Raw genomic sequence first — 21274 nt, 5'->3', positions numbered from 1 at the left:
AAGGTCTAAAAGGTAAAACACTTATAACTTGCTATAATAACACACTCATAAAACAAATGAGCTAGTTGTTATTATAAGAGACTGGTTAACTCGTAATATGTTAAATAGTTTAAAAATATAAATTTTTAAACGTATTTTTAGAATTTTTTAAACATAAATAACATCGTTTATAGTTTATTAAATTTCCCTATTTAAAATCACAAATAGTTGTGTAAATTTTAGATATAATTAGTAGTTTAAAACTGATATAATAATATGTAATTATGATAGTTATGTTAAAGAGTTAACACCTTTATAAAGTAAAGGTTAAACTTGGCCTCAGGCTATAGTTGGCTCAACTAAATATTTTGGCTTTAGTTTGACTGCAGTTTTTATTTGTTGTCAGATAGTTGTGTTTTTTAAGTCTACATTGTTTTGATTTTTAAACTTGTCTATTTTAAATACTGGTGTTTTTAGTTTTTATCTTTATTAAACTTAATTTCATAAAATATTTGTTACAATTGGTTTATATAAAAGTTATTAATTAATTTAATTTTAAACTTTAATTTCTGATACATTTTTTTTAGATTTTTTTGTTAATAAAGTTTTTAAAAGATGTTTAGCCCCACTGATATAAAGGTCACAGTAAGACAAGGTCGCGACCTCTTAATCAAGGCCAAAAGTGGAATTAACGACGCTTATGCTATTATCGAGTTCTGTAAAGAGAAATATTCAACTTCATCGGAGAAATCTTTAACACCAAGATGGTTGAGTGAATGCACATTTCAACTTCCACAAGGTAGACTGGTTAAAGAATTTGTTTTTTGGTCAAGGTTTTTACAAGTGTGGTGTGGTGGTAAGAACACTTGCTACACCACCATGAGGTCGTGGGTTTAATCCCTACTGCTCTCATGCTAGAGTAAGGCGCTATAAATGGTATGAACTACTGCTAAGCCAGCACTTAATCAGCAGCATAATTATCGGACAAATATAATCTATATTATTCCAAACTGCCACAGGTAACTCGAGACTGGGTCGGAGTAACTGTTGTTACTCTATGTTTAAGTCGCGCATTCGACTTTCCCACATCGAGGATAAAGATATATACAAAAAAAAAGTATTTTATTATTAAAGTTAAATTGTGTTTTTTTTTTATTTTTAACTAAAATTAAATTTTTTAAATTTAAGTTAAATTATTTGCGATTTTATATTTGTTAGCCTGAATTTTTATCATGATTTTGTTGTTAATGGTTAAGTTACTTTGTTGAATTATGTTTTTTTGTTTTAATTTTTCCAATATTTCAAATTAAGTTAACTTATTTTTGATATTTTGTTTTTTGGTCTAGGTTACTACCACAGTTTTTTTGTTTATCAAGTATTTTGTTGAATTGCAAGTTTTTTTAAAATTTAAATTTTCCTGAATGTTGAAATTTTTTGTCGATTTGAGATTTTCTGTCAAAGTAGAATTCTTCACTTTATTGTTTAAAACTATTTTAATTGGGTTTTAAATACTTCAGATTACAAATAAAAGTTTAATTTGTTTATACAATTAACACTCTAAGTCGAAAGAACAGTCAATTAATGAAAACACTTCTTAGAAATTATGTTCAATTAAAGTTAAAGCAATTAAAAGCTTTAAAACTTGAACTCTTAAATTCTTGTGAAGAGCCTCTGGCTATTAAATTTAATCACTAGTTAAGTAAACAAAGAACAGAAACTTTTTTGCGGAATTTTGTTTTAGATTTTCTCCTAAAAATTGTTTTTAGCAACAGAAAAACATGAATTTTTCATGAAAATTTTTTTTTTTCTCCTAAAAGTTGTTTTTAGCAACAGAAAAACATGAATTTTTATTCATATTTATTTCTTCTGCTCTGAACCTTTTCTTGAATCTTTTTAAAACATTCTTAAAATTGTTTTTTTTTTTTTAATTATGCTTTTTTTTGTATTATTTATTTGATTACAATTTTCCTAATAATAGTTTATTTAATTTTTTTTACAGGTGGTGTATTAAACAACAAAATTGTGGTAAATATTACGGTTCACCACAAACGGCATGCCAAGCTCGGTTTTGATCACGATGAGTTCCTTGGTCAGGTTCAAATCCCGCTGTCGGCACTCAACTCAAGTGATACAAAAGAACGAACCAGGTAAAATATAATTTACCAGTTTTTTATTAATATAGAAATTACAACAAGCTTGTCCAAACGTTTGTTATCTGCCTAAATTTATTTTTATAATTTTTAGATTTCTTTTTTTTCTGAGAACAATAGTTTTAATTTCATCTTTTTTTTTTTTTTTGTATTTTGTTATAGATGGTATAGTCTAAGTGGAAAAAAGAAAGATAGCAAGAAAGAGAGAGGGGAGATCGAAATTTCTTTCAAATTTATCTCACAAGAAAAGTAATCACAATTTTACATTAGAAAATAAAATCTATATATAATGAAGCCTAGTGGACAAAAATATATTTTTGTTCAATTTATAGTCCTTAAAAAGAATGAAAGTGCTGTTTGTGGTGCGTGGGCAAATTATCGAGGACAAATATTTGTTAAGAGTTGAGACCACATTTTGACAATTTTTTTTACATATTTTTATACTTCACAGAGCTACTCCACTTCTTCCTAAAGAGAGTCCTAAACCTTTGAGAATCCTTTCATCTGGATTAAGGAGCAAATTAAGGAGGAGATCGGAGGATGAAGATTCAGGAGTTGGGATCAATGATTCGATAGGAAGAGGTAAGAAATTAAAGATCAATTTAAAGGTTTAATATTTTTGAATAAATTAAGAGGATCAAGAGTGTATATATTCTGTGTTTTTTATTTAAGATATAGTCTGTAAATTTTAAGTTTAAATTTGTGTTATTTTGTCTTAAAGTTTGGTTTTTCGACAATTTGCTTTGTATGGCCTTCCATGCTTGCAAAAAAAACAAATTTCTGCTCGTGTGTTTATTTCATTTTGATAAGTTTTGCATGAAATTGTAGGAAGATCCTACGAGAATTTATCAAATTCTGCCGTCATCGATTCCCAGCATTTTGAGAGAAATTTTCGAACAAATTCAACAAACAGCTCCCCCGATGGCCTAACTTCAGCACGAGGATCGGGAAGGTAACAGAAATTTTTTTGCGAATTTTTAAAAAATATATCACCAATTTTTTGTTATTAATTGCATTTTTAAATTAAAGTAGATCATAGGTTGTCATTATGACAGTAATATTGCACCATTATTAGATGTCATTATTATTCATTTATGACATCACAGTGCAGGAAATGACATTGTAAATAGGTGTTTAATAATATTTTGTTAACGATAAATTTATTTCTGTGCTATCTAAAATAATATTAACCCAGTTAACATGCTAGTAACTGAGTGATCAGTTTGGTCAAGAGCTATGTTTTAACAAAGTTTCTTTTATTTAATTATTTGTTAATCGTTTTTAATTAATATTTTTTTTAGATTAAAAACAAATTCTCTTCCGAACAATAATCGGGCGATGAGCGTCGAAGTTTTGAACCGACCTTACATGACCTCTACCTCCCTTCGAAGGTCAAACTCCGGCGGTGGTAAGAAATTAAATTTTATTTTTATTATTTTGGTGAAACATTATTTTTATAATATTTCGCACATTTATAATTTATTGCATGGATCTCACCGTTTAACCTTGTCTTGTTTAATTATTAATAATTTTAACAATAAAATGGTGTCATTGGGTCAAATAATATATAGTTATGGTGGTATAATAAGTTAATATTGCATCACAATAAACTAATGGTGAAATCACTATAAGGAGGTGTGGTGGTAAAACAACATACCAGGAACCTGTCAGCTCCACAATCAGATTTAAACGATTTAAGCTCGGTGAAGATTTGTCTGAACGGAAATCATCTTTATGTGCCAGGTTTATTTTTTTTAAATTATTTATTGTCGATTTGAATAGGTTGACTTTACAACTTAAACATAGAGTAACATCAGTTACTCCGACCCAGTCTTATGTTTTCTTTGGCAGTTTGGGATATTATAGATTATAATTGCCCGATAATTATGCTGCTGATTAAGTGTTGGCGTAGCAGGAGTTTATACCGTTTATAGTACCTTACTCAAGGGCGTTAGGGCAGGAGAGCAGCGGGGCTTGAACCCAGGGCAATGTAGTGAAGCCAAGTTTTTTGACCACTACACCACGCTGCTGGTTTCAATAAATACAAAAAAAAAAATGAAATTAACTTAAAGTGTAAAGTGATTACTTTAAAAATTGATTTGTATAAATAAATTTGAACAAATTAAAGTAATGAAGGTAAATAAAATTTATAAATAAAAAAATATTTTAATAATAAAAATTTTTAAATATAATTTGATTTCAGAATATTTTTTTAACAATTATGTTGCTTGTTTTCTGCATGTAGGTGTTGCATGGATTTGTTTAATTAACATTTTAACCACACGTATTTAAAAATAACTCAAACACAAATATTAATTGTGATGTCATCCCCAGATTCCCATGACAACCATGACAAACAATTAAGTTCATCGTTGGATAATGTCAACGAAGGTCAAATTGAAACAATAAGGTAATTCAGTAATATTATTTATCTCAATTATAACAAAGTTAATCAAATTTTTAACAGAATCTATCTACATAAAAAAGATCTTGGTAAACAATATATATGTATGTCAAATTTATATTTCTACAAAATAAATAAAACTGTTGTTTGTGGTGTGTGGGTAAATTATTTTGAGCAAATATTAGTTAAGAGTTGCAACTGCTGATTGCAAGACAGGCTATTAAATAGTATTTTCTAAGAAATTGAGCTATATGTTATACCTAAATATGTTACATATAGATAACTTTTAACGTTTTATTTATTTTTATAATTTACAGCAAAAGAAAGTTGTTGGATTCCACCATCAAGAGACACAGTATGATGGATATCGACAAACTAAGAAGTCAAAGTATTTATAAGAAGAAGGATCTGTATAGGCTGGATGTAAAGGATCTTAGAAAAGTAAGTTCTAAACTTAGTTTAAATGTTGACTGTGGTTCTGTGTATTTGCCATATTCACTTAAGTAAGATGCTGTAAATATGAACTACTGCTAAGCCAATACCTACTCAGCAGCTTGATTATCAGGCAATTATAATTAATATTATCTCAAACTGCCCAAGTCAACTCAAGACTGGGTCAGGGTAACAGATGTTACTGTAAGTTTAGGTCGTGAAGTTGGCCTCCACATCAAGGTTAAATAATTGCAAAGCCAATGTCAGTTTTGGATATTGCCTCCTGACAATGCTTGTTTGTTAATTAGTATGTTGGTTTAATGGCCCTGCCCTGTACTCTGTTAAAATGTTGCAACAGTTTAAATAAACAATGTTTTAAACTTGATTATAATTGCACTACCTTAAGTTATAGTTTTGATTTAATTTATTGTTGAATTTTAAAGGTATCCACTATCCATGAAGATGTTGGTCCATCTTACCAATCTTTGTCCCATGCTCAACTTGTTAAACTTTGCTCAAAACAGAAAGAAATGATCAACAACAAGGACAAGGAAATTGGGTAAATATTTTATTTGTTTCAATCAAGTAGTTGGCAGTTACAACTTGGTACACTATTTACATTTTTAAAGTCTTTTATTTCAAAACATTGCCAAGTGCTTACAAGCATTACTTTAATTGTTATAATAAGGTTTCAACTTTTATTTGCGTATGATAATTTACTCTGCACCACAAACTGTGATTTTATTAATTTTTAGCTCCATAAATTAGACAACATATTCATATTCATATCGTCCTCTAAGCTCATTTAGGTATAAAAGTACAATTTGATTTAGTAAACCATTAAATTAAATGCATGTCAATTATAATATTAATTGGTAGTTACCCTTAATTAGGTTTTAAATTACTGCAGTTGCATTTCTAAACCAGTAATTTAAAACTATGTCAGTTATTATGTTAGGCAATCTATTATAATCTTCTTTAAATCAAATAAATATTAATTATAAAGATGGAAAACGAATAGTGATGTTATAAGTTTTAATATAAAGGATTTTACCAGCAGCATGGTGTAGTGGTAAGAACACTTGCTACACCACACATGAGGTCGTGAGTTCATTTCCCACTGATCCCATGCTGTAGCGCCCTTGAGTAAGAAGCTATAAACGGTATGAGCTCCTGCTGAGCCAGCACTTAATCAGCAGCTTAATTATCGGGCAATTATAATTTATAATTTCCTGAATTGCCACAGGCAACTCGAGACTGGGTCAGGGTAACTGATGTTACTCTATGTTTAAGTTGCGCATTTGACTTTCCCACATCAGGGATAAAGATATATACAAAAAAAAAATTTTAGACATATTTATATATTTTTAATAAACTGTTTTTATTTACAATTGTTTAGTGAGCTTGAAGGTTACATCGACAAGTTGTTGTTTAAAGTAATGATCGCTACACCTCAGATTCTAGAAGATAAATTCCCTCAAAAATTTGATTATTTAACAAAATTTTAAACCAATTGTGTTGCAGTTTTTTTGCCAAAATTTATGAGATTTTCTGTTTGCAATTACTGTCTATAAGTGTTTAAAGTTTAATTTCGCTACCTGAACTAACTTATGGCTATATTTTGTTACAAAGTTGTTATTTTTTATAGTGCTTCTCTGCCTTAGCGTTATCTTTGTTTTGTATATTTTACACCGTTCTGTAATTTACCTTATTTTCTAATGGTGCTTAAAGACTTGCGTACCTAACTTAAAGTTTATTTCTGTAAATACACACTTTTATTTTAACAATTAAATTGGTTTTTCAGTTAAGTTCAAGGTGTTTAACGTAATGACAACTCTACCTTGAACAACTCAACCCAAACACAATTCTACCGTAAGTTTATAAAGTAAGTAATCGAGAAAAGGGTGGGTTTGTCTGGGGTCAAGTTTAGTCTTTGGGTTAAATTGATTTTTATGTTTTTTGCATTGAAATATTTAATTCCCACAGTTTAACAACACACGGTTTGTGGAATAAAAATATTAATTTTACCCATTTAATTTCGAGGATAAACTAAAAATTAAGAACAACAAACCAAACCACGTGACCTATAACCTTAATCGGTTGAACGCGCAGCTGTTAAAGCTCATGTTTTGATTTTGGAAAACACGTTTTTAAGAAATTTTTGTTTAAAACCTAATTAAAAATGAGTTCGGACGACAGTTTTTCTGACAGTGAGAACCCGAATGTTCCAAGGTTAAACATGAAACATGGATTTATTCATCATATAAGGAATAATCAATATTGGAGGTGGGTTTTAAAAAGTTAATTTGTTGTAAACCTATTGTAATACGGTTTATTTCTAACAGTAGTTTGCGATCTTTAGTAAAAACTTATGGCATAAAAGCATAAATGTTATAAAGAGGTCGTTTGAAAAACGGTTTATTATAAACCCTTGTACAACATTCTTTAGAAAGTTAAGGACAGGGTAAATTTAATAAGAACTCTTGCTACACCACCATGAGGTCGTGGGTTCAATCCCCACTGATCTCATGCTGTAGCGCCCTTAAGTAAGGCGCTATAAACAGTATGAACTCCTGTTGAACCAATAGTTAATCAGCAGCATAATTATCAGACAATTATAATCTATAATATCCTAAACTGCTAAAGTCAACTCAAGACTGGGTCGGAGTAACTGATGTTATTCTGTGTTTAAGTCGTGCATTCGACTTTCCCACATTGAGGATAAAGATATATAAAAAAAAAATTCTTGTTTTGTTTTTTTACTCTGCTGATTAGTGAATCTAAGGAGTTTTTACAAAAGTCCTAAATATGTATTTATATATACCAGTATATTAAACTTCTTGGTTTTCTAGAGACAATTATGACAAGAAAATGAAAGAAAAACAACCAACCCCAAGTAGAAAACCAAAACAATTTAATGGACAAAAGGTAAATGGTTTGTGTTATTCCTATTTTTATTTATTTATTTTGGTTTTTTGCACATTGATAAAAGTAAATAATAAATACGATATACAATTAATATTATAACAATGCGACGGGAAAAAATGACAAAATTAATTTAATGATTTAAAACATGCCAAAAGTATTAATGTTTATATAAGGGTTTTAAGTATGTTATCATGGTCACCAAACCCAATCTATTTTTACCCTAGGAGAATTTGCTAAGTCCTAAGTCCCTTAAACATTTAAAATTTATACATAACATCTTAGCGTTATAGCTTGTTTAAATATCTGTCATTTTTTAATTTTAGGAATTGTATGTTCCACCTAATTTACAAAAGTCGCCGAACACCACAAATAGGAAGATTTTATTTAAAGTTGAATACACAACCGAAGCTGAAAAGATAGTCAACATTTTGGTTCGTTTATGATTTATTTTTATAGAATATTGGAAAGAGAAACTTGCGTTTAACAACTTAGGATTCTGATTTAGTTCAAAATTGAAATCTGTAAGAAAAGTTTGTTTTTAAAACTGCATAAAAAACTATTTGTATCACTTGTACTTTACAGTTCTTAGAAAAACTCTGATACTTTATGGGGTTTGTGTCGCTTGTACTTTACAGTTCTTAGAAAACTCTGATACCCTTGTTTACTTTACATCAAACTATGCGGTCTTGGCTAATTCTCACTTGTACCTTACAGTCTTACCCAATTCTTTTTGTTAAAATTTTTCTACGATTTAAAATTTAGGTTCACGAGGGGGAAAACCCCAACCTGATAGCGAGAAAGTTACAGCAGGATGCAAACATTCCTCAAGATTTAATCGAAACTTTAGCTTGGAAGATTGAACATGAACAGAATGAAATTAAATGATTATGATGTCATTAAGGTTAGTGATGTCACAATAGTTTATGCACATACATGGAATTTTATTTAAATTGAACAAAAATTGGATAATTTGATAAATATTCATAATAATCATTTACTTTTAGATACTGCATGCAAGAATATAAAAATCAATTTAATTGATTGAAAAGAAAAAAGTTTTGAACATTTACAAAATCAAATAATTGCAGCAAAGGAATTCAATATATACAAAAAATTGAAATAGAATTGGATTGAAAATCTAAAGAAATAATTTCAAAATTTTTTAATTCTCTTTAATCGAGAAATTATCGAATTGGGCTTTCGCAAACTCGGCGACTCCCAACGCCACCCAACCACTAGGAGGCACTCCTGTAGTGTACACATGCTCGACCACTTGAACTCCGTTCAAGGTCACTGTGACTTTATTCTCTTTCCCGATCGACATAACAACATCGTTCCAACCATTTGGATCAAACTAGAAATAAAATTAAAGTTTCTTAGTTTAAAATATGGACACAAATATTGATTGTGATGTCATAAACATGGACCACCTAACAACTATGACAAACAGTGAAGCTGATTGTTGAATAACACCATCAAAAATCTTAGAGTTAAGATATACAATCACAGAAACATTACTGAAACTTTTACCTGAGCGTTGAAGCATTTCCAGTCGAACGAACACTCCTTGATGACTTTTGACCTCTGAAGGTCGAAGGTCAGCTGCCATGATTTGTTCTTCATGAGCCAGAAGAAGACTCCTTCAGTTCCTCTCACTTTGCAACCTCCTTCGTTCACTCTAAAAACAATTAATTTATATTTCTGTTTGGAACTTGTGATACTTTAAAAACTTTAAATCTGGCTAGCTTTTCTGTGTTATTTTACCTATTATATTGTAGTATTACCTTTATTTTATTTGTCACTAGACATCTTTACAATCGTTTAAAATAAATTTTACAAAATAATGTTTTTAACGAACCTCAGTGCAACGAATATTCCGTACGATCCTTCGGATTTCATCGAAACTGAAACGGAAGTACTGTTCCACTGATGATTTCCGATCACTGTGATTGGTTGATCTGCATCGTCGCACCAGGTCACAGGTCGCTGGGTCACGACCTTAAAACATTTTAAAGGTCAATATTAAATTTAATTTTTTCTCTTTTTTTTCTACATTTTTATTAATTTTTTTTTGATTTTGATTTTTTTAAGATTGGGTAGCAGGGATTACTCTTTACATTAGTTCAACTAATTTTACATTAGTTCAACTAATTAGCAAAAACTGTTAATTAATAATTAACACCAAACTCACTTGTCTTAAAGTCGTTTTATGATCGGGACTCGATTCGTTTCTGAACAACTCAAAAGTTCCGGTTTGATCGGCAAAGTTATTCGCCTCGCTGAAGGTCACGTCCTCAAAGTTCTCCGAGTATGGAAGGGGGAAGGGTGCTGATGCTGGGGGGCTGGGGAACGTCCCCTTGGTTGCCGTGGTGATGGTGGTCAGGGTAACGACCATGTTAGGAGGAAGGCTGGGAAGGGAAACTTGACCGTTGACCACTTCAACTGATCCTGAGTAATTATTTTAATTAGTTTTTGTTAACTAGTAAAATTAATTAAAAGATTTGTCCAACCTTTTTTGAAAAGTTGTTCTCTTGTTGATTGTGGGCCCAAGGTGGAATGCCAAAAGTTAAAATTTTTGATATCTTTATATTTTTCATCCAAGTTGAACACAATACCCTGAGTTGTGACATTGTAAGCTGGTAAGGGGGGCCTGTAGAAAAGTAATGACAAACAAGTTAAACAATTATAACGAATAGAATAAAAATTGCAACTTCTTTTGAAACTTTTTTTGGACCTGATGCAAATTGAAGCATCATGTGACATCGTTTCTATGACGATCGTTAAATTCCCCTTTCCATCGACTAATGCAACATAGCTCCCTCCTCCCACCAAGTGTCCATAGGTCGGCAAGTAATTCCAGCCAGGTGCAGTGAACTGTGTCGTATGTGCAGTCACCCATAAAGGGTCTGTGACATCATAATAACCGCTCCAAGGCTCATTTGCAGTCATTAAACTACATCTGAAAAAATTGGAAAATTGTTTTTAAAATTAATAAAATAAATGAGAAATTTACCAAATAAATTCCATTTAAATTACTACAGAAACTGCAGTTTATTCAGAAACTTGATACTTTTGTATAAGAAGAATTTTTAAACCTTTTAAACGGAAGCTCGTCATAATAACTAGCCACCAAGTTCCATGATATTGTTCCAGTCATTTTTCCATTCACGTAATTCTGATTCAACAATCGGGCCCAACAACCTGCCCCTATGACATCATTAAAGGTACTGTAGTCCTCACTTGCCCATAACTGCTTGCCAGTTTGGATCATAGAATTTGAGGATAAAGTTCCCGGGTAATGAACCCCGATGACGTCAATTGCATCCGCTAACTCTGTGTCCTTAAGGATCTCATCAGCAATGTTGGCTCCTCCGTCAGCGGCAATGATCTTGGTGTTTCTATAGTAACAAAAATACTTAAATGATTTTGTTACCATGCCTTAAAATTACTTATTTTAAATCCATATAACAAATGAATTATTTAAATTTTAAAATAGAAATAATTACATAAAAATAAAAATTTATTCTTACTTGAACCCTGCAGCATCCAAAGTTTTTCTTAAAGTTTTAATATACTCTACATTATAAGGCTTTTCGTTCCATATCCCAATATAATCAATGTCCAAATTATGATGAGTCTTCGCCCCTTGCACCCATTTAGTGATGTAAAGTGCTGTTAGTGTTATGTTCTTGTAAGGTTGGGCTGTACCTTGACCAATCCAACCTGGCCACGCCCACGGCAATCCAACCAATAGGATCTCAGGATTTCTAAGTTTGGCTTGCTCCATTAACCACCATTCATATCTGTAACAATGATTGAGATAATTGCTTAATTACTGAGGTTAAAGCATAACATTTAGAAAACTAGTCAAAAGCCAGCCTTTATTCTGGATTTTAATTGTCACAATATGGTCACAACTTTTATTTGTTATAATAATTTACCCGAGCACCACAAATGGCAGTTTTTTTAGTATTGTACAAATAAATATATCGTCTATCAAGCTCTATTATACCCTCTTGTGTAATTCTCTTCATTCTCAGTATGCATATGAGATGATTCAGTTCCTTCCGTGCTCTGTCCATCTCCTCCAATCTCAACTTTAAGGATATGTAAAGACGCTCCAAAGTTGGGTTTAAACAATAAATCTAAAACCTGGCTCTTGTAGGGTTCGGGGTAGTTACCTAGGAGTCTACTAGTAGCCCCACCTCCAGATAATCCCCCTATTCCATCAAACCTTCGACCCAAGCCCCCAAAATCATTGATGTCATAAGTGGACGATTTAACATTGGTTGGTTTGTCAAATGTAAGAGCATTAATATTAGATAAACATAATGTTAAAACAAAAATTAACAATATTTTAAAATCCATCTTTAGCCCCTTTCTACAGAATTGAATATTAAGTTAATTTAAAGACAATTAAAACTGTCAAGTAAAGTATATTTTGCACGAACTGGTACTGGTTAATAATTAGCAAACATCTGATAATGCGCGATTGTAATTTGCGGTTTTTAATTAATTACTTTTAAAGCACAACTGATTGCCCCAGCGGAAAATAAATCTTATTTTTAATATTGCGATTGTTTTGCATTTATGCAATTGCAAGAAGTTTTGCTTCCTTATGGTTATGCAATACAGGAAGAGGAAATAATTAAATATTTCTTGTTTTTGTTTACGATTGTCACGCGTAACAAATATCAGTCATGCGTGTTTACAATTTTGCTTTATCCCCAATATTAAAACTTTATATATTAAACGTAGTTGTTAAAATTTAATTTAACATTATTTATTTTATATTTTTGTGTTGTTTAGTTAAATATACAACTTAAATTGGATGTAAAGCCGGCATTCGACATGTTTCTTATTACGTAACAATTAAAAAGATGTTTTTATTATGACGTGTCAGCAAATAGGCATAGGTTGCAAGGTGCTAAGTTACGATTTCTAAAACTATTTTGTTTTGTTTAGACCTCAGAGACAATTCGTTAAAAATGTTGCAGGGAATTTTGGTTGTTTTAAGTATTTTAGTATGTGTTCATGCAGTTTCTATTGTAATGGAAAAGCCATTGGAAGGTAAAGTATAAAAAAAAATATATATACAAGTTTATTTATTGAAATAAAAATAATGTTGTGTTAATTGCTAGAATATGACCTGGCTTTACTAAATAGCTATATAAGATTCTGGGTTCGATCCCCACTGCTCTCATGCTGTAGCACACTTGAGTAAGACGCTATAAACGATATGAACTCCTGATGAGCCAGTACTTAATCAGCAGCTTAATTACCGGGCTATTATAATTTATAATATCCTGAACTGCCAAAGGCAACTCGAGACTTGGCGGGAGTAACTGATGTTACTCTATGTTTAGGTTGTGAAGTCGACCTTCCCACATTGACGATAAATAATAAAAATTGCTTGTAAAATTAATCTTTCTGATTATTGCTTTTTAGATCTAAATCCTTTTCAATCCTGGAAAAGTTTGCACGGCAAAGTTTACCAAACAGAAGCAGAAGAATTGAAAAGATTTGAGATATTTTCACAAACTTTAAAAGAAGTTCAAAAACACAACCAAGAACAACATACATGGAAAAGTTAGTTTAATTTAACATTTCAAAATATTGAATATATTTTAAAGCTTTTGTGTGGTATTTATTTTTGACTTAATTAAAACAAACTTATGAGATTAATTTCCTATAAGCGTGACTAGAAATGTTGTTTTTTGACAAATGATTTATGTTTAATTTCAATTTAATTTCAGTTGCCTATAAATTGTACAGGATCAAACGAATCAAATGTGTTAAAAGTATTTTAAAATGGGTTGGCTAATGTCTTATCTATTTAAACTTTTTGTTTTATTCAATCTTTTTATTCCATTTAATTTAATCTACATTTAATATAATTGTATCTATCCATTAGTTATATATACTAGTTAATATTTTGCCATGTGGTCGGGATTTTAATCGTCATAATACGGTTGCAATTCTCAACTAAAATTTGCCTGCAACAATTCACCTATGCACCACAAATACCAGTCCACTAAGCTTCATACAAATTCATTTAATCATTTAATTCAGTATATTTTATAAGTAACTTTATGAAAAAAAAAATTATAAAAAAAGGTTAAAATAGAAATTAACTTATGACCATGTGAACTTTTCGTATTCACAGAGCACATGGGTCCTTTCTCGGACTTGGCCGACAAAGAGTTCAGCGACCTCTATTTAATGTCACCACAAGAGTGCAGCGCAACAAATGGAAAGTCAATCATCTTAGAAGCTTCCCCGCCCAAGCAAATGGACTGGAGAAAAGAAGGAGATTTTGTAACAGCCGTCAAAACTCAAGTAAAAATTTAAGTTTATTGTTTTTTTTATCACCTTACTTAAGGGACTTACAGCATGAAAGCAATAGGGGTTGAACCCAGGACCCCCATGTAGTGAAACAAAGTGATTTAGGTTTTTGTAACTTGAGTTACAGTCAGTACCTAAATTTGTTGGTCTTTATACTATTGTATGCTTTAGAATGTTGCCTGTATTTGTTTACTAAATGTAAGATAATTTTAACTCCAGGGCGAATGTGGAAGTTGCTGGACTTTCTCAACCACTGGATGTCTGGAATCAGCAACTGCCATCCATAGAAAAGATCATTCTCTTTTAACTTTATCTGAACAACAACTTGTTGACTGTGCTCAAGATTTTAACAATCATGGCTGCAATGGGTGTGTAGTGTTTAAAAAGTTATCAATAAAGTAACATCAGTTAACCCAACCCAGTCGAGTTGTGGCAGTTTGGGATATTATAGATTATAATTGCCCGGTAATAATGCTGCTGATTAAGTGTTGGCTCCCGAGAAGTTTATACTGCCTACAGCGTCTTTAAGGGCGCTACAGCATAAGAGCAGTGAGGATTGAACACACAACCTCATAGTGGTGTAGCAAGTGTTCTTACCAGTACACCTCGCTGCCGATTAATTATGTAAAGTGTTAACTTATTTAAACATGTTTTTTGTTCATTTTTTTAGAGGACTGCCAAGTCAAGCTTTCGAATACATTAAATACAACAATGGAATTATGGATGAATATAGTTATGCATATCACGCAAAGGTTAGTGTTACTACCTTGTTTACTTTCTATAACAATATTAGGTTTGTCAGATTAAACATTGTTGGTTTAAAACAGGTGCTGTTAATTTCTTAATCTTTAATAATTGTAGCTTAATATATGAAACTTGGGGGACAATATCAGGGAACGAAATAACGGGTCGCTATTCGCTAAAAGCGAATCGTTTTTTAAAATTGGCGAATCGTTTTTCACAAATATATTAGAATTAGCGAATCAACCAAAAAAGGTTCAGGCGATAATAAAACTTTCGTGTATATTTGTGTATTGTTACGATCTATTTTAAACCGGTTTCACACTAATTTAATTATATTGACATGATTTTGCGTGAATGTAGGTTACTGTAGGGCATTTAATAACAATAACTTTTCATGTTTTGGCAATGCGTAAATTTCGCTCCCGAGTTCGTTTAGTTGTTGCGTAATTTTTTAAATACATAACACAGCTTTAAAGTAATCGAAAATGTCTCGTTTTTCGTGCGAAATATTCTTAACGATTGTTTAACAATACGTTACATTTTAAAAATGCCACGCAACGCGTCAAGTGTTACAAAAAAACAAAGATTATGACTTGAACCTAATAATTGCTCTGAAAATGCGACCTCATTTTTAGCGAATTGTTTTTTAAACGTTAATTTGTACTCTGAATATATACGTTTATGTTTGTCCAATCTATAGCTTCAAAAAAATAAATTGCTCAAGTAAATTATCACTGGCAAATACTAGTTGAGAATTGCAACTATATATGAAAATTAAAATACAGTGCCCGGGTTATCGACTAGTATAATTTAAACATTAATTATAATTTGTTATCAAGTAAAAATTAAACTTAAATAAATTGTTTTTAACAGGGTGGAAATTGTCAATATAAACCTTCATCAGTTGTTGCAAAAGTTCAAGAAATTAGAAACATTACAAAGGTAAAAATATTTTAAACTTAGTTTTAAACCTAGTAGTTTATTTTTATTACCTAATTTGTTAATTAAGGGAGATGAAAATGAATTAATGAATGTCGTTGGTTTGTTGAATCCAGTCAGTATTGCGTTTCAAGTTGTAGATGGGTTTAAAGCTTACAAAGAAGGTGTTTACACCAGGTAAGTTGTTGTCATTCTTGTTTAAATTCAATTTAGTTCTTCTAAGTGGTTTGTTTGCTATTAAACTTTTGTCCAATTAAAATACTATCAGTAAACCTATAAACATATATACCATTACCAAAAGTGGGCAACAAACTGTTAATTTTTTAATGGTTAATTAATAAAGTTAAGTTTTAAGTAAACTTTAAAAAGTTGTATCACCGTTATCAGTTATTAATAACTTTAGTTACTTTTTGTTTAATTCAACTTATAAACATTAACAAAGTTAATGTATTGTTTTAACAAATTACTATTTAACGAAGTTATTTTTTTGGTTAACTGTGCCCACATATGACTATTCAATAAAGTTTGTATAAAGCTGTTAGGCAACATTTCACATTACAAATAAATCTTGGAGAATAAAATGAAGGAATTATATCATTTAAATATTATTATAGTGACACGTGTAGTTCAAAGTCATCTGAGGTTAACCATGCTGTTCTTGCTGTTGGGTATGGGACAACAGAGGGTGGAGTAGATTATTGGTTGGTTAAGAACTCATGGGGTCCATTGTGGGGGGATTTTGGGTAAGACAAATATATTTATAAACAAGCAGCAGCATTGTATAGTAGTCAGAACACTTGGCTTCAGTACATAAAGTCCTGGGTTCAATCTCTATTGCTCCCATGTTGTAGTGGCCTTAAGTAAGGTGATATAAACAATATAAAGCTAAACTATTTTGATTAGCAGCATAATTATCGGGCAATTATAATCTATAATACCCCAAACTGCCACAGGCAACTCAAAACTGGGTTGGGTAACTGATGTTACTCTATGTTTAGGTTGTGAATACCTTTTTACATCAAGGATAAATAAATATAAAAAAATAGAATTTGCAAACCTATTTATAATGTGCGAAAGTAATATTCTACAAAATGTTTTTTTTTTGCTTCTGTTCAGGTATTTTAAAATAGCGAGGGGGGAAAATATGTGTGGCTTGGCGGATTGTGCCTCATATCCTGTAGTTGTTGGAAAGTAAAAAACAAATATAAACCTTCTTATACTATATAATAACCCATTGTACTAAACTTATATTCTAGTTTTTTTAACCTTTTTTTCGGGTGAACAAAACAATCATTTTAAATTACCTCTTAAATTTTTAAAGATTGCAGTATTATTGTTTTTAGATATAAGATATGTTGCCTGAGATTTAATAAAACTATCTGTACATAGTTTTGGGTAATGTTTATTATTCTTTATATTCACTGATCGCTGGGGTAGGCAATAAAGTATTCAATAAAAAACTAATTAATTTATCTTCGATAAATTTTTGCCTAAGCTGAGAGAAGGCATAACTTAAGCTTTAACTTTAGCTTGGGCTAAATTAACGTTTTTATAAAGGACCACAAATAGCTTTATTTTAGGCTTAATCTAGGCTCAAGATTTCGATGTTTAACTAACAGTTGGTGAAGTTTAAATGGGAGGCCTCCCAACGACAATGGGAGGCCAAGCACTTCTCCGTACGTGGATATTCATTGGTTTTATAAGCGCGTCTGATCAGCTTGTAGTGCCTTTAGGCCGATGGCTTTGATCGACTGTTCGCTTTTTTGAATATCGGATCACCTACGCTATGGCAGGAACTGTTTTCCCCTGAATTTTGGCACAGTTTTAAATCTTTAGTTCCCCAAAGTCTCAGTAGTTAGGTCTCTCCCTAGGTTTCTTGGTAGTTTTAGCGTTTTTGTCGGTTTTAGTAGTTAGGTCCCTAGCTAGGTTTTTTGGTAGATGTTTTGCGTTAGTTGTGTGTATAATAGTTTTGTTTGTTACAGATCAAGTGAGTCTAGTTGGTCAAAGAGCTTGGACTTATGCCCGTCGTTGTCTTCATGTCGTTTGCTAGGTTTTTTGGTAGATGTCTTGCGGTTCAGTCTTAGTAGTTAGGTCGTCAGTCTTAGTAGTTAAATTGTTCGCTAGGTTTTTAGGTGGATGTCTTGCGTTAGTTGAGTGTAAATTTATATTTGTTCGTTATATACTGAGTGAAGCTAGTTGGTTATAGAGCTTAGACTTATGCTCGTTGTTGTTTGCAGGTCTCATGCTAGTTTTTTGGTAGATGTGTTGCGCTTGTTGTGTAGTAGAGCTAGTTTTGTTTTATAGACTAAATAGTGTTAGTTGGTTATAGAGTTTTGCCTACTTAAAACCTTATTAAGTTTTTTTAAATACACATTATATCTTTAAAGTTTAATTTAATTAGCGGCCATTTTGCGTATGGCGATCATATACATTTTCAAGTTACCGAATCAAGTTCTACCATTTTAGTTTTTATCATTTTAAGTTTGGTTAAGTTCTCTCATTTTCCGGAACATTGTGTTTTCTCACGTGCATTTTACAAGCTAGGTTGTTTACTGCAGCGTTGGCAAAGTCATGTGTTTGTAATGGTATAGCAGTTCTATGAAGTTAGAACTTTGGTCTACTGCATGTAGGCATAAATTACGTAAACTTTACGGACATTATAAAGTTTTTTTTATCAGTTAACTTGTTTAATTTGGTATTAAGTATTGGCAATTGCTAAATTGTTACAGACGTTAATCTTTGGGATAAAAAGTTGAGTTTTGCAGTTTAATAGCCTGTCATAAAGCTACCTCGATAAAGTTTAATCTTTTTTAGTGTTAACTTTTTTAAAGATTTACCTACTGTTTTTGATAGTATTTATTTTTGTTTTACAGTCATCATCTAATAGTGTGATAATATGGCAACTTTTTCTGAAAATGCGTTAATTAAAAAACTAGGTGAGTTAAATAATTCACAACAGAGTATTCAAACTTTGTCACTTTGGGTGATCCATCATCGAAAACATGCAAGGACAATTGTTCAAGTTTGGCAGACCGAGCTAATCAAAGCAAAAACAAAAAAGAAATTAACGTTCCTCTACCTTGGGAATGATGTTATCCAAAACAGTCGAAAAAAAGGCTCCGAGTTTATTAAAGCTTTTGGTGGGGTTTTAATCACCGCTTTTACCCATGTTGCGAAGCACGCTGACACAAAAACTAAATCATCCATAGAAAGAATGTTAAACATTTGGGTGGAAAGAACAATCTATACTTCAGATTATATCTCACAGATAAAACAATCGATAAACAATGTGTTTACATCAAAAGGGGGCTCAACGAAACCTGTGGTAAAAAAAAGTGCTTCAAAGCGTCGTAAACCTGAAAAAGTTGAGCCCACAACCGATGTTAGTGAACCAAAAATTACTTTAAAGAAAAGTCGTCTGGACGAACTTATTGACGAAAATGCTGAGGACGATTATTTGACCTTGTCGCCCCATGACCCCCCTGAGCCAGAAGAACTTGCAAAAGTTTTACTCGAACTTGAATCTGCTGCCTCTAGTGATGCAGTTATCCGTGAGAAAATCGCAAGTTTACCGCCTGAGGTCCAAGATGTTTCTAGATTGGAACAAATATCAGATCGTGATACAGTTGAACGATTATCGAAGATAGTCGATGAAGCATGTTCTCTTCTTGCAGACTACAACTCGAGATTGGTCGGGGAAATTGACCAGCGCCGCCAAGTGGCGAGAATGCTGACTGACTTTATCCGACAGCAGAAAAGTTTAATGCAAGAGTCTGAAGTTAAACTTGCAGACTACAAAGATAAATTTAATAAAGTGTCGGAAGTAAGAAAAGAACTAAAATCCCACATTCAAAATCTTCCTGATCTAACTATGCTGCCAAGTGTAACCGGAGGTTTAGCTCCACTGCCCTCTGCTGGTGATTTGTTTAACTAAAACTTTGAAAAATTTTACTGGTATTAACACTTTGTTAGGTTTATGTTTTATTGTTGACCCAGTATTATGTAAAAAGTGTGAATGTTCTGGCTTGAAATTGAATATTATATTTTGGGTGCAAGTCAGCACAAGAAATTGTGTTTGTGTTTTGTAAATTTTGCTTATTTCTTATTTGATTAAACACAGAGATTAAACAACAAATTGTTATTTTTGTCAATCATGATTCGATATAGATACAGTAATTAACATTATACAACATTGGTGGTAAAATCACGGGTTAATATATTGGTGAAAACCTTGGTTATGTCTTATTACATCGCCCCAGATAACTTGAACATCACATTTCGGACATTTTCCCTCCACTGGAAGAAGTTGAAACGTTGGCGCATGTTTAAGAAAATGTTTAGAAAGGCAAATTAAATGTGATACCGCTGTGCAATTTTCGTTTAAACAATTTAGTTGTTTGTCAGTTTCTAATAATGGTAGATTGCATACACTACAATGTTGTTTACTAATTGGTTTTTGCTTGGTTTTAGGTTTAGTTTTTTGTGTTAAACGTTGCATTAAAGACATACATTCAGTTGAACTATCGCTGTCGTTATCAGAAGAAGATTTGGGCTCTATATCAACAGTTTCACCAATTTTTTCAGGCTTTTCTTTTACTTGTTTATGCTTTTTAACTTTAGCAGTAACAGGACCATAAGCAATTGGCATATGGTTAGGTGCAGTTGGGTTTAAATCAATGTAATATTCTTGTTTCAACCATCGAACTGTAAGAGGCAGCATTCTCCATGGAGTAACACATAACATATTCGCCATAACACGAACCCTGTATTGATATGGTGTCTCTTTACGACTTTTCCCAGCCACATGTTTTAGTCTTCGAGATATTTTGGGATTTTGCCATGCCCATTCAAAACGTAAAGCTGAAATATCTGAAGGAAAACCGTGAACAATTAAAGTCATGTCCCATTCTTTACCACTAGTTTTCCAAGCCCCCCCTTTATGTTTACCCGCATTATGTTGTGTTATTCTACGTTCTGGGTTAACAGTAAAACCAATATAGGTCCGGCCTTTGTATTTTTTATCGGTACAATACAATAAATAACAGCCAAAAAAATTGTCAATTGCGATCACCATTTTATAAATTGTTTGTAAATTATGAAAGTTTATTGGTAATATAATTCAATGTTCATTCCATCATGAATCTCATAATCTCCCAATGTAATATGATCCTTGAATATTGTATACCACTTTTTAAGGACAATTTTATCAGCTCTTGTGCCAGTTTGTGCTGCGACCAACTTCTTTAAATCTCCGATTGTATCGTCACTGTTGCACTTTACACGAACCTTCTTACCTAGTCGATCGTTGCATGTGATTTCAATCATTATTTACAAACAAATTAATAAAATCCTG

The 21274-nt window shown here is 31.6% G+C and overlaps 7 protein-coding genes across 8 annotated transcripts; 4 read left to right on the top strand and 3 right to left on the bottom strand.

Annotated features, from left to right (window-relative positions):
• Positions 1–570: 570 nt before the first annotated feature.
• Positions 571–6751, top strand: LOC145745441 (rab11 family-interacting protein 2-like). Of its 2 annotated transcripts, XM_082563519.1 has the most exons (11): positions 571–778; positions 1979–2126; positions 2292–2378; positions 2581–2711; positions 2958–3081; positions 3431–3537; positions 3762–3872; positions 4464–4539; positions 4851–4974; positions 5409–5524; positions 6365–6751. In XM_082563519.1, exons 1-11 carry the CDS (start codon positions 595–597, stop codon positions 6471–6473), a joined length of 1317 nt encoding a protein of 438 aa, XP_082419645.1. In that variant the 5' UTR covers positions 571–594; the 3' UTR covers positions 6474–6751. The 2 variants fall into 2 exon arrangements, with proteins under 2 accessions (XP_082419645.1, XP_082419646.1); XM_082563520.1 differs by lacking the exon at positions 3762–3872.
• Positions 6752–7085: 334 nt separating this feature from the next.
• Positions 7086–9441, top strand: LOC145746285 (UPF0561 protein C2orf68 homolog). The gene is made up of 5 exons (XM_082564535.1): positions 7086–7251; positions 7818–7893; positions 8217–8324; positions 8656–8794; positions 8898–9441. The coding sequence occupies exons 1-4, from the start codon at positions 7148–7150 to the stop codon at positions 8776–8778; spliced, it is 411 nt and encodes a 136-aa protein (XP_082420661.1). The 5' UTR covers positions 7086–7147; the 3' UTR covers positions 8779–8794; positions 8898–9441.
• On the bottom strand, positions 8735–12268 carry LOC145746284 (galactocerebrosidase-like). The gene is made up of 9 exons (XM_082564534.1): positions 11906–12268; positions 11424–11696; positions 10989–11291; positions 10628–10852; positions 10404–10543; positions 10085–10341; positions 9752–9891; positions 9424–9571; positions 8735–9247 (listed from the first exon to the last, which is right to left on the bottom strand). Exons 1-9 carry the CDS (start codon positions 12259–12261, stop codon positions 9056–9058), a joined length of 2034 nt encoding a protein of 677 aa, XP_082420660.1. The 5' UTR covers positions 12262–12268; the 3' UTR covers positions 8735–9055.
• A 564-nt stretch (positions 12269–12832) lies between these two features.
• LOC145745107 (pro-cathepsin H-like) lies at positions 12833–17393 on the top strand. The gene is made up of 9 exons (XM_082563101.1): positions 12833–12963; positions 13342–13482; positions 14060–14232; positions 14458–14606; positions 14909–14990; positions 15856–15924; positions 15992–16098; positions 16536–16664; positions 17038–17393. The coding sequence occupies exons 1-9, from the start codon at positions 12882–12884 to the stop codon at positions 17114–17116; spliced, it is 1011 nt and encodes a 336-aa protein (XP_082419227.1). The 5' UTR covers positions 12833–12881; the 3' UTR covers positions 17117–17393.
• Positions 17394–18769: 1376 nt separating this feature from the next.
• LOC145746291 (regulation of nuclear pre-mRNA domain-containing protein 1B-like) lies at positions 18770–20049 on the top strand. Its single transcript, XM_082564544.1, has one exon. It carries the CDS (start codon positions 18818–18820, stop codon positions 19853–19855), a length of 1038 nt encoding a protein of 345 aa, XP_082420670.1. The 5' UTR covers positions 18770–18817; the 3' UTR covers positions 19856–20049.
• LOC145746293 (structure-specific endonuclease subunit slx1-like) lies at positions 19906–20995 on the bottom strand. The gene has a single exon (XM_082564545.1). The coding sequence runs from the start codon at positions 20993–20995 to the stop codon at positions 20126–20128; it is 870 nt and encodes a 289-aa protein (XP_082420671.1). The 3' UTR covers positions 19906–20125.
• On the bottom strand, positions 20919–21267 carry LOC145746295 (ubiquitin-like protein 5). Its single transcript, XM_082564547.1, has one exon. It carries the CDS (start codon positions 21244–21246, stop codon positions 21025–21027), a length of 222 nt encoding a protein of 73 aa, XP_082420673.1. The 5' UTR covers positions 21247–21267; the 3' UTR covers positions 20919–21024.
• Positions 21268–21274: the final 7 nt, after the last annotated feature.

This window comes from Corella eumyota, chromosome 3 (genome assembly GCF_963082875.1).
Source record: "Corella eumyota chromosome 3, kaCorEumy4.1, whole genome shotgun sequence".
NCBI classification, from domain to species: domain Eukaryota; kingdom Metazoa; phylum Chordata; class Ascidiacea; order Phlebobranchia; family Corellidae; genus Corella; species Corella eumyota.
Note: the sequence above shows the minus strand (reverse complement) of the source record. Positions and strands in the feature narration are given on the sequence as shown.

Coding starts and splice junctions, on each gene's coding strand:
- LOC145745441 (XM_082563519.1), top strand. CDS start 595: ATGTTTAGCCCCACTGATATAAAGGTCACAGTAAGACAAGGTCGCGAC. Junction 3,082..3,430: donor TCAGCACGAGGATCGGGAAG/GTAACAGAAATT, acceptor TATTTTTTTTAG/ATTAAAAACAAATTCTCTTC. Junction 5,525..6,364: donor AACAAGGACAAGGAAATTGG/GTAAATATTTTA, acceptor ACAATTGTTTAG/TGAGCTTGAAGGTTACATCG.
- LOC145746285 (XM_082564535.1), top strand. CDS start 7,148: ATGAGTTCGGACGACAGTTTTTCTGACAGTGAGAACCCGAATGTTCCA. Junction 7,252..7,817: donor AGGAATAATCAATATTGGAG/GTGGGTTTTAAA, acceptor TTGGTTTTCTAG/AGACAATTATGACAAGAAAA. Junction 7,894..8,216: donor AACAATTTAATGGACAAAAG/GTAAATGGTTTG, acceptor TTTTAATTTTAG/GAATTGTATGTTCCACCTAA.
- LOC145746284 (XM_082564534.1), bottom strand. CDS start 12,261: ATGGATTTTAAAATATTGTTAATTTTTGTTTTAACATTATGTTTATCT. Junction 11,292..11,423: donor TTGGATGCTGCAGGGTTCAA/GTAAGAATAAAT, acceptor TTGTTACTATAG/AAACACCAAGATCATTGCCG. Junction 9,572..9,751: donor GGAATATTCGTTGCACTGAG/GTTCGTTAAAAA, acceptor AATTGTTTTTAG/AGTGAACGAAGGAGGTTGCA.
- LOC145745107 (XM_082563101.1), top strand. CDS start 12,882: ATGTTGCAGGGAATTTTGGTTGTTTTAAGTATTTTAGTATGTGTTCAT. Junction 15,925..15,991: donor AAATTAGAAACATTACAAAG/GTAAAAATATTT, acceptor TTGTTAATTAAG/GGAGATGAAAATGAATTAAT. Junction 16,665..17,037: donor CCATTGTGGGGGGATTTTGG/GTAAGACAAATA, acceptor GCTTCTGTTCAG/GTATTTTAAAATAGCGAGGG.
- LOC145746291 (XM_082564544.1), top strand. CDS start 18,818: ATGGCAACTTTTTCTGAAAATGCGTTAATTAAAAAACTAGGTGAGTTA.
- LOC145746293 (XM_082564545.1), bottom strand. CDS start 20,995: ATGGTGATCGCAATTGACAATTTTTTTGGCTGTTATTTATTGTATTGT.
- LOC145746295 (XM_082564547.1), bottom strand. CDS start 21,246: ATGATTGAAATCACATGCAACGATCGACTAGGTAAGAAGGTTCGTGTA.